We start from the raw sequence: 9,738 nt of genomic DNA, 5'->3' as shown, positions 1-9,738 counted from the left end.
TGAGAGGGAAAGTTAAGAGGGAAAATTTTGCTTTATGGTGCCATTTCTTAGAAAAAGGCGGGATAAATTTCAGTGGTGCCAATTAGTCTTTCTTGTTACTAAAAAAATATTTTACGTTACTAAAAATATAATTTTGTTACTAGAGGAAATAACGTCCCAGTCAGCACGATAAATGAAGAGAGATGTTATTTATAAGAATGAAGTAATACTTCATTTGACGATATTTTACAAACGATAAATCAAAAAAATTATTATAAAATTAATTTTTAATGATCTTTCTATAGACATTCATATCAATATATTTTTAAAAATGTTATGAAGTTGGACAATTTTAACCTTTCTATAGTTTGTTATTTCTTTAACATGTGTTAGTATTTTATCATTTTCGTTACTAAAAAAATTTCAAACGTACCAAAAAAGTCCTAATTAATTGGACTTTCATTTAGGCAATGCATTCAATTCACACTCGTTTTTCGCTTTTAATCCCCCTTCTTTATAAACAATTTTTTCCTCAAATCGGACCCTTTGGGCAAAAAAGACCCCCAAAACCCCTAAAAAAACATGTTCTTGGCACAAAATCGAAGTATTTTTTTAAAATGTTAGATTTAACGGTTATGATGGTGAAATCTTTCTTCTTTTTTTTTTTTGTCTTTTATGGGTGGTACTTAAAAAAATTGAGTGGTAATTTCAAAAATTGGGTTAGTTGTGAGTGGTAAAATACAAAATTTCCTTTAATTTAACCATTTATATCTTTGATTACATTATATAAAATTCAAAAAAAAAAAAAAAAATTAAAGTTGATTTTGTATGACCAGATGAAATGGAAAATACCAAGTAACATAAACTAAGGCTACAAAATTAATAGGCACAATTATTGTCGTTAAGATCATTCAAAGGTTTATTATGTATAGCAAATCAAATGGAGTCTTAGATGAAAGCTGAAAATGACACTGACTTTACTGCTACATACCCAAGCACATACTCCGGAGTACACTGATAATGGTATAGCAATAATTACCAATTAGCATAACATGGCATGGGAAAATTTCACAGAAATTTCCCAAAAGTTAAAAGAGGGTTTTTTAGCTTTTTCACAGTAAAACTCGATACGACTTTGAATCAATAATGTTATTTTAACTTTTTAGAATAAGACTTTCATTACCATGTGAAATTTTAGCTGATTTCAAATCAAAATTGGAAGGAAATAGAGGAGATAGATGGAATATGTACATTTTCCCTTGAATTCTCCATTAAAATTTTCAAATTATAAAAGCCTAGAATAACAATTCTATAAATGCATGAATCTAGTTGGTACGCCGATTATGTAATACAAGTATACCCCGAGTCAACATGTTACTATATGTCAGTATGTCACAACATAGTGTCGATTATGTTACCAAACATTCAAGCATATGTCCATATGTCATACGGGTGATGCGATATCACCCATAACCATAAGCATTGGCCTATTACATTAGCTTGAGAAAAATGGTGGTCACCCATGTACTAAAGATCATACCTTTCCATGTAACAAAATACCCTCAACTAAACTTTCCTTTTCCTTTCCAAAAATATGTAACAAAATACAATAATTACAAGCAAAATATTAATATTATTACTAAAATAATTACATCTCCATTTATACAAAATCACAAACTACAAACAATAAAATCATCATCAAAATCTGAAACTGAGAGCTTAACCTCGACACCACCGCCAACAATGGAGAGAGAAATCATGCGCCGCCGTAGCATCGCCGTCATTCTGTTACTTTCAGTCTTTCTTGCTGCATCGCCGGCTTCTGCTTCGTCTTCTCAGGCTGATTTCATCAAGAAAACTATCTCTTCTCATACCATTGTTATCTTCTCCAAATCTTACTGCCCGTAATTCTCTCTCCTTTTGATTTTTGATTTTTGTTGCTTGATTTTTGAATTATTGAGCTTGATTTTAGTATTGTTGTTAATGATTGGAGTTTTGGAATGATGGGTTAGGGTTTAATTGGATCAGATTGAAGTGCATTTCTGTTTGGAGTAGTTTAGCTAAATTTGGGGATTAGGGTTGAAATTTGTAATTACTTTGTATTTGTTTTGAAAGATGTTTATTTTAATTGTTGAGGAAATGATTTTTTGTTTTTGAATTTTATTTATCCTTGACAAATTTTACTTCTGATATTTAGTCACATAGCAGATAGAACAATAATTGTTTATGCTATCAACATTATGAATTCGAGGCGAAAAGTAGTTAGGAGCTGCATCATCTTTGATCCATTTGTTATACATGAGCAAATGATGGAATCAGGATACAATCAGTTCTATTTATGCTCTCTTCATACTTGATTTTAAATAACTATCACATTTCAGTGGAATAATATTGTTTATTGGACCCCTTTAAATGCCTTTGTTTGCGATGATGTTTTTGCAAAACAAAAGCTGATTACCAAAAGTGACAAATAAATCAAGGCCCAACATTATAGAGCTTAAGATCTGTGTGTAAGAATTTTTGGAATCGGATTTCTCTTAGGGTATTGGGTTTTGCTTGGCGAGTGAAGTGTTGGTGCATTTTGCCGCTCTTCAGCTAGAGTTATGAGCTCATCTCTAGTAGCATATCATAGAGACGTGCAAAATGCTCTGGAAAGTTTGCAGCACATGAACATAGTCGCTGCTAACTTTCTATTTAGTTTATCAGTAGTATAATTGTTGCTGATTTACAGTTGCTTCCCAATGAGTTTCTTTTCCTTTGATTTCTCCCTATGTTTCTGTATCTAGCTTATTTACATTTAAGCATGTAAAGCATCATATCTTTCTGCATCACTGCATGCCATATGTGACAAATTGCAGAATTTGGCTTCATTACCTTGAGATACATAAGCTAAAAGATAATTAAGCTCTCCGTATCGCATCAAGGGCATTAACACTATGTTTGGGTAGCAATTATAAATGGAAAGGTAAGGGAGGGAAGTATAAAGATGGGAGTGGAAAAGGAAGGCAGGGGGAGAGTGAGCTTCCATTGTCCTTCCAAATCTTTCCAATATTGGAAAATTTTGGTTTATTAAGGCTCTGTTTGTTTTGATGGAAAACATTTTCCATGAAAATAATTTTCTCATTTCCATTGTTTGGTTAGAAAATGGTGGAAAATAGTTCTCCCAAGAGTGGAAAACATTTACCTTTTGCAAAAAAGGTATGCCACTTTTTCCTCCCCACTCCTAACACTCTTCTCATCTCCTCTCAAACATCTTCTCCCTTTCACTCTCATTTTTCTCTTCCTTTACAATTTTTTCTTGTAAGGAAACAAACAAAGGAAAACTAGTATTACAATTGTGTTTTCCCATGAAAATTATGGAAAATCATTTTTCGCGAAAAATGTTTTTTGTCAAAACAAACGGAGCCTTAATAAAGGAGAAGGAAAATGGATCCTACCAAATCCCTCCACTTTCCTCCTTCCATTTGATGTCCAAAGAAGGGATGCCAATTCCGCGCCTTTCTCTTCTCTTCCTTTCCCTCCATTTCTATCTACCAAAACAGTTTTAATCATGAAAACCTAGTCCAATTTGGTATTGAGGGACTGCAGAGAACAATGTTGTTAAAGTGGCAGTTAACAGATCAGGCTGCATGACTTCTCGAAAGCATTAAAGCAATATAGCCTTCAATTAGCACATAACCCGACTACAAAGTATAATTATTGGCCTAGAGTTGAAGCTAAAAAACAAATGCTACACTGACTTCTCTTGATTGAACCATATGATTATTTAACCTAGTTTTCCTGTGTACATTGTTTCCTAGTAAGAAAATGAAATGTGTATCATCAAGGCATCAAAGTCTGTTTTATAAGGTGGTTGATCTATATATTTATTTATTTATTTTATTTCTTGTGCATAAATCTTAATTTGGAAACAATAATACATGAAGAGATGAATCTAGTTTAGGAAAGACACGGTATCTTGCTTTCTTATATACTGTAGAATTTATTTTATATCCTTTAACATTTCTCATACCTCGAGATGATGTTGTGGAATCTGCTTCTTTACAGGTACTGTAGGAGGGCGAAAGAGGTTTTTAGAGAGTTAGACCAAGCACCACATGTTATTGAGTTGGATGAGAGAGGTATATTTGAAAGTCCTATTGGGACATTCATATTCATTGATAGATATTTGAACTTTTAGACTTATTTTGTATAAAATGATAATTTATTTATTTTCCCATTTGTGTTCACTGTTCCTTGACTTTTGTTTAGATAGATGTACTTGGTTATGTTGCTTTGTATAGTAATTGATCAAGGCATTTAGGAAGAAGTTTGGTAGGAACGAAGACTATTGTGGAAGGATAGATAAAAGAGGCAAAACATGGGCTACGGTGGATATATGTGAGAGAGGAGAAGTATGGGGGCTCTCATGTTTATTCCTCCTAATTGGAAGATATGAGCAACGGAATACTGGTATCACATCCTAGGTTTGTAAACTTGAATATCAATGTGTCTACTCTAAAAATCTCAGACCTAACCTTTAACTTGTAAGCATTATTATCCTGATAAAAGAGGCATAGCATGGGATAAGGTGGAAATGTGCATTGGAATACTGGTATCACATCCTAGGTTTGTAACCTTTAAAACCATCTAGTTGTCCCTTCAAATTGCTAATCCAACGGTCTTATGAAGATCAATGCTTTACATGCTATGCATTGGCTCTTAGCTGTTTGCAAATCTGGTTGGTGGAAGGGAGTCAATAGAATAGAATGCACTATTTCTAAAGTGACTTGATAATTAGAACACTTTGAAAAATGTCTTTTCATTTGTATTCATGTAATTTGTGCTTGATAAGATCTTAAACCTCTTGATGGATGACTGTTTTTCCTTCTTATATGCAATTTTTTATTTTGTACTCTATTCGTAGGTTATTTATTTATTTATTTTGGCGGGGAGACAGGGTTACAGTGGGGGAAGAGAGAGGGGGAGGGGGGTTGTCTTGCTTACTTTTACCTAGGGCAATATTTAGGGTTGGAATCAGCTGAGCTGCCTCATCTGAAATGAGGTTTGAGCTTTGGATGTTAATTATGATGCAAAATTTCTTAATGTATGAATGTATGATTTCTTTTTCTTTCCTACATGATGTGTCCTATGAATATTAATGGACGTGTTGCCACTTATATTTATATATATGATTATATGCTATAGAATATCTCTGAATTGGTAAGTGAAATCATTGAATATATATATAGGGCTGACTTCTTCATATATTTGTTTTTTCCCTCTAACTTGTGTATACCTGTGTTTTTGCAGATGATGGTTATAGCATTCAAGATGCACTTGGTGGTATTGTTGGGAGACGTACAGTACCCCAGGTCTTCATCAATGGAAAACACATTGGTGGATCAGATGGTGAGTTGCTTAGTTTGTAACAAACTTAAGACAGTCCTCGTCTCAAAATTGTGAAAATGACTTAGGATGACCTGTACATCTTTCAGATACTGTTGAAGCCTATCAAAATGGAGAGCTGGCCAAACTTCTGGGTATTGATTCAACCGATCATGATGATCTGTGATTCTGTGAAGTCAGACTGTAGTCATAGTTTTAGAATGAAGGTGGGCATTTTAATCATTTTCCATTTCAATGGTTTTTTCAGCAATGTCTGTGACTTTTTCTTTCATCATTTAGATGAAGTTTTGATTTTTCCATTGTGAGTTGAGAATGGATTTTTTAGCTGAGAAGGAATGTTGCATTGTTAGTCAGAATTGACAGAGTTAATGGGTTTAGAGTATCTGGGTATGATAACCTCATAATTTTGGGAAAGAAAGTACTCCCTCCGTTTTCTTGTGATGTATCCATTTGCTATTGACTCTTGTCATTAGAAAAGTTAAGTGAGTGTAAGAAAAAGGTGGATAAAGTAAGCGAGAGGGTAAAAAGGTGAGTGGTTATAATATAAATGAGTATATAGTAAGTGAATGGAAAGGTTTAAATATTGTGGGGTAAGGGGTAAGATAGTAAAATTTGCTTACCCGTATAAATGGTTACATCAATTAAAACACCTCAAAATGGAATGTGTACATCTTTCGGTAACGGAGGCCCGGAGGGAGTAGTGGGGGAAAAATTGTAGTTTTATATTCACTTGTATTTACTTTTGTCTCACACTTCTCTTCACATTTTTCTTGCCCGTTTATTGGCCTCCCCACTTTGACTTGTCACAAGGCAACCCTTTTGTGAGTTGTAACCCAACCTGCAATTGGGGCACCGACCCTGACCTTACTTACCCAATAACCAGATCTAGTAGAGAAAGCTAATTTATATGTCCAGCATTAAAAAAAGGTGAAGATGAGCATCTCCAATTGGTGACTATAAGTGTCAGCATTTAGAGTTGCAAATATCTTCAATGGTACAAATCTGTTGGAGGTCTATACCCATATGGCCATTTCATATCACCCTTTATATCCATCTTCTGTAAACCTCTTTCCCTATCATAAAGTGGTTAAGCAAAGAGAAAATTACTTTAATACATATTGTATTTCAATTTTTTATGGTCAATTACTAGCAAGTAATAATTGATCCTTTTAAACATAGTTAAGTTATTCATGCAGATAAGTACGGAATATGCAAGACTGAGACAAAGACCTTACCTTAATTTTTGCAATTTCATGATTAGAAAATGAAAAGTGAAGTGAAGAAAACAGTGATAATTGACCTGAGATTGAAACTAGGTGTTAAAAGCTTACTATTTATACTTGTTTATAAATTTCTCTGCTTCAAACCTACTATCGCTTGTATTTCTAATTGTTTTGATAACATCTTAGAGAACTGGTTTGAAAATGGTTCAGGTACTAGCTAAGCAGGCTTCAAAATGCAGAGGTTGCTAGAAGTTTGAGCTCCTCGTGATCTATGCTATGATTTCTACAAACATTGTGGTTATGGTCCATGGCATTAGTTGACAATGCAAATGTAATCTTTTCTTGCTTAGCATACACCCTGAAACTAAGAGTAGGGAATGATTTCTGTAACCTTTTTCTTTCTTGTAGTGTTAAAATTTTGGACCTGAATTTGGACTCATTGTCTCATCTTAAGTTTTGGTTTTGTCAATTTTGAGTATCTATTGACAGTTGTAAAAGCATCACCTGGCCTTGATGGGCTTTGATCAGAAAGCGCATCAAGTGGCAATCAGGTTCCGCACTTTACGTTGGATTCCCGTGTTACATCAATTGCATCCAATGCTAGTCTTTTACAAGCAGGGTATCTATAATGTGTCCCGCGACAGATATCTAAAATGCCGGTGGCCCTTCCTGTACGGTATGGATGCTTTCTTGTTGGGTGAAAGAGTGGATGACTTTGATGCCAACATGTTCCTGCACTCCCTCTTCCACTTGTTTTTTCACTTGTACTGCCTTATACTGTTCGTAGCTGATTATTACTCATCTATTGATATTCTCTCTCTGAGCTGTGATCTGCATCCTGTCCTTGAAGAACCATCTGTATCCTGTCAGAATTTATTGGTAAACAGCAAGGCTTTAGCTGCTTCGTCTACTGCTGCCATAATGGTTGCTGATGAGTTTTTGATGGTGAGAAATGCTCTCATGACCAACCATGGTTGTGCGGCTATGGCTTTACATAAGGTGGTGGGTCGGGGAGTGGGGGGAGGAAAAGGAAAAGTGTGTATTCAATCTTGGAAGAACCTATTAGCGGTTTAACTTAAAATCTGAGTGTACTATGGCAATAGATATTTTTAGGTGTATGCACCATATACGTCGTATATGTTTTGTTTACATCATTTGGTGATGTGCATCATAGATTGGTGGGAATGGGAAGTTAACAATTTGAAGGTGGGTCCTTGGATAATTACTTCTGTGCTAAACTTATAATTAGTTAATACTCTCTATTAAAGGAGGAAAGGGAGGGAGGAGACTACTATAGAAGTATAGACTATATACACATGATTTTCACCTAAAGATCTAATTGACGTTGAGAATGTATTCATATTAACCTATAGTTGAATTTTAGAGTATTTTTTTTATGCCAATACAGCAAAATTTGTCTTTTTAATACATCTATATTAGTATTAGTATCAACTTGATACCGAGTATAATGAAAAAAAAAAAAAACAATTTAACTTTCTAGACAAATTAATCAGAGTACTAATAAAAGGGAATTAATTTATCAATTTGTTTAGTGTGAATTAGGGCAAGAGTTTATACACCCATATTTAATTTGGAAAGCAATATAAGAGGTGAAATTGAAATTCTCATGATTTTACTTACTTGTAGGGAACATAGATTACTAAATTAGGGGGTGGAAATCGGGACTGAAATGAACATGTTCATTTAGCATATTCACCGAAAGCAAACGAAGGTAAAGGTATTTTATTAATAATTTTATTATTTGATTTCAGTCTTTTGCCATCGCAAACCACGCAAAGAAGTGACACTAATGCTAATTTAACATCTAATTGCTCCTTTGATTAGTGGTAATAATCGTGACATGTTCTTTGGCATTCATTTTAAGAAAGGTAAATACACAAGTAATTTAATTAAATCGATTTTCCAACTTATCTGTTTACCTTCTCTAATCTCTTACTACGTATGTAATAGTACTATACTGTTCCAAGACTCCAAGTATTTTTCTCTTTATGTACTTTTGAAAAAATGTTTAAGGATTTTTATTCCAAATAAAGAGATCCGCGAGGGTTAGAAGACTTGTGTCACATCAATAACACTAATACAAAGTATTATAGTAATCATGTAAATATTGTAAAATTACATACATAATAATCCAGAGATTGAGGAATAGTTTAAGTGGTTCATGTGTTTTCATTTAGAGTCATTTAGTAAGGTAATTTCCATTTGTACTTATTCTTCTTATCTAATTTAGTATACCTTTATAATCGTTTTTCTTATTACACTCTATTTCTGTATTTTCTTTTAAAAAGTAATCACACAATTTATTTATTTTTTTTTTTTAAATAGAAGTACTCACACACATAGTATTAACTTATTACGAGTATATTTTATTCGTAATATGTTCGGATGTATATCTACATAAATGAGAACAACTTTGTGACCACAATCTATAGTAACTGTGCTATCACTTTCACTTATCAAACCCCTCGTCGGCTACATTATATTGGGTCAACGGACTTCCAAAATAAGGAAAGTATTAACAATATAATTATGTAATGTTATTCGATTTTTCTACGTGCCAACGTATCTTATATTACTAGTAAATATACATTATTTTCCATTCTAATGACTTGTATAAAATAGAACAATATAAAAATGAGCACGAAAAAGAAGAAGATATAGTAGAAAATGCCAATAACGTGGCTAAAATTGATAGGAAAACCTCACGTTTAAGAGATTCTTCAAACTAAAAGATGTCACTTTGCTTAAAGACAAGTCATACCTTCCAATTTGGTCTATATGAAGCAATCATGAAGATGCTAGTTCATTTTCTCTAGTTGTTATTCTATAATTAGAATATTAATTTCTAATGACTTAACAAATACAATATGACTTTTTTAACTTTCAAGCAAACATGTACAAGTAGTTTAATTATGTTGGATTTTATATATGGTTTGTTTTTCAACACATATACATGATACATACATACATCATACTTGAGTTGCATGTAACACATGATCACAAAACTATTATTGGTCAATGGTTTAGTAGCTAAGTCACTTTTGAGAGGGAGATGTGACTGAGATAGAGAAAGGGATGGATGTTAGTGTACATACCATATAGAAATATAATGTGTAGTTGTATACGT

The 9,738-nt window shown here is 33.2% G+C and overlaps 1 protein-coding gene across 1 annotated transcript; it reads left to right on the top strand.

Moving 5' to 3' along the window:
• Positions 1-1,473: 1,473 nt before the first annotated feature.
• On the top strand, positions 1,474-7,059 carry LOC145611731 (glutaredoxin-C4-like). The gene is made up of 5 exons (XM_081667090.1): positions 1,474-1,883; positions 4,027-4,100; positions 5,272-5,370; positions 5,457-5,573; positions 6,801-7,059. The coding sequence occupies exons 1-4, from the start codon at positions 1,489-1,491 to the stop codon at positions 5,531-5,533; spliced, it is 645 nt and encodes a 214-aa protein (XP_081523216.1). The 5' UTR covers positions 1,474-1,488; the 3' UTR covers positions 5,534-5,573; positions 6,801-7,059.
• The last annotated feature ends 2,679 nt before the right edge of the window (positions 7,060-9,738 follow it).

This window comes from Chenopodium album, chromosome 24 (genome assembly GCF_948465745.1).
Source record: "Chenopodium album chromosome 24, dcCheAlbu1.1, whole genome shotgun sequence".
NCBI lineage: Eukaryota > Viridiplantae > Streptophyta > Magnoliopsida > Caryophyllales > Amaranthaceae > Chenopodium > Chenopodium album.
This window is presented reverse-complemented; position numbering and strand designations above follow the sequence as displayed.

Bases quoted from the DNA above. Each gene is read 5' to 3' on its own strand.
- LOC145611731 (XM_081667090.1), top strand. From the start codon at position 1,489: ATGGTGGTCACCCATGTACTAAAGATCATACCTTTCCATGTAACAAAA. The intron at 4,101-5,271 runs GTATATTTGAAA...GTGTTTTTGCAG, and splicing joins TATTGAGTTGGATGAGAGAG to ATGATGGTTATAGCATTCAA. The intron at 5,371-5,456 runs GTGAGTTGCTTA...TACATCTTTCAG, and splicing joins ACACATTGGTGGATCAGATG to ATACTGTTGAAGCCTATCAA.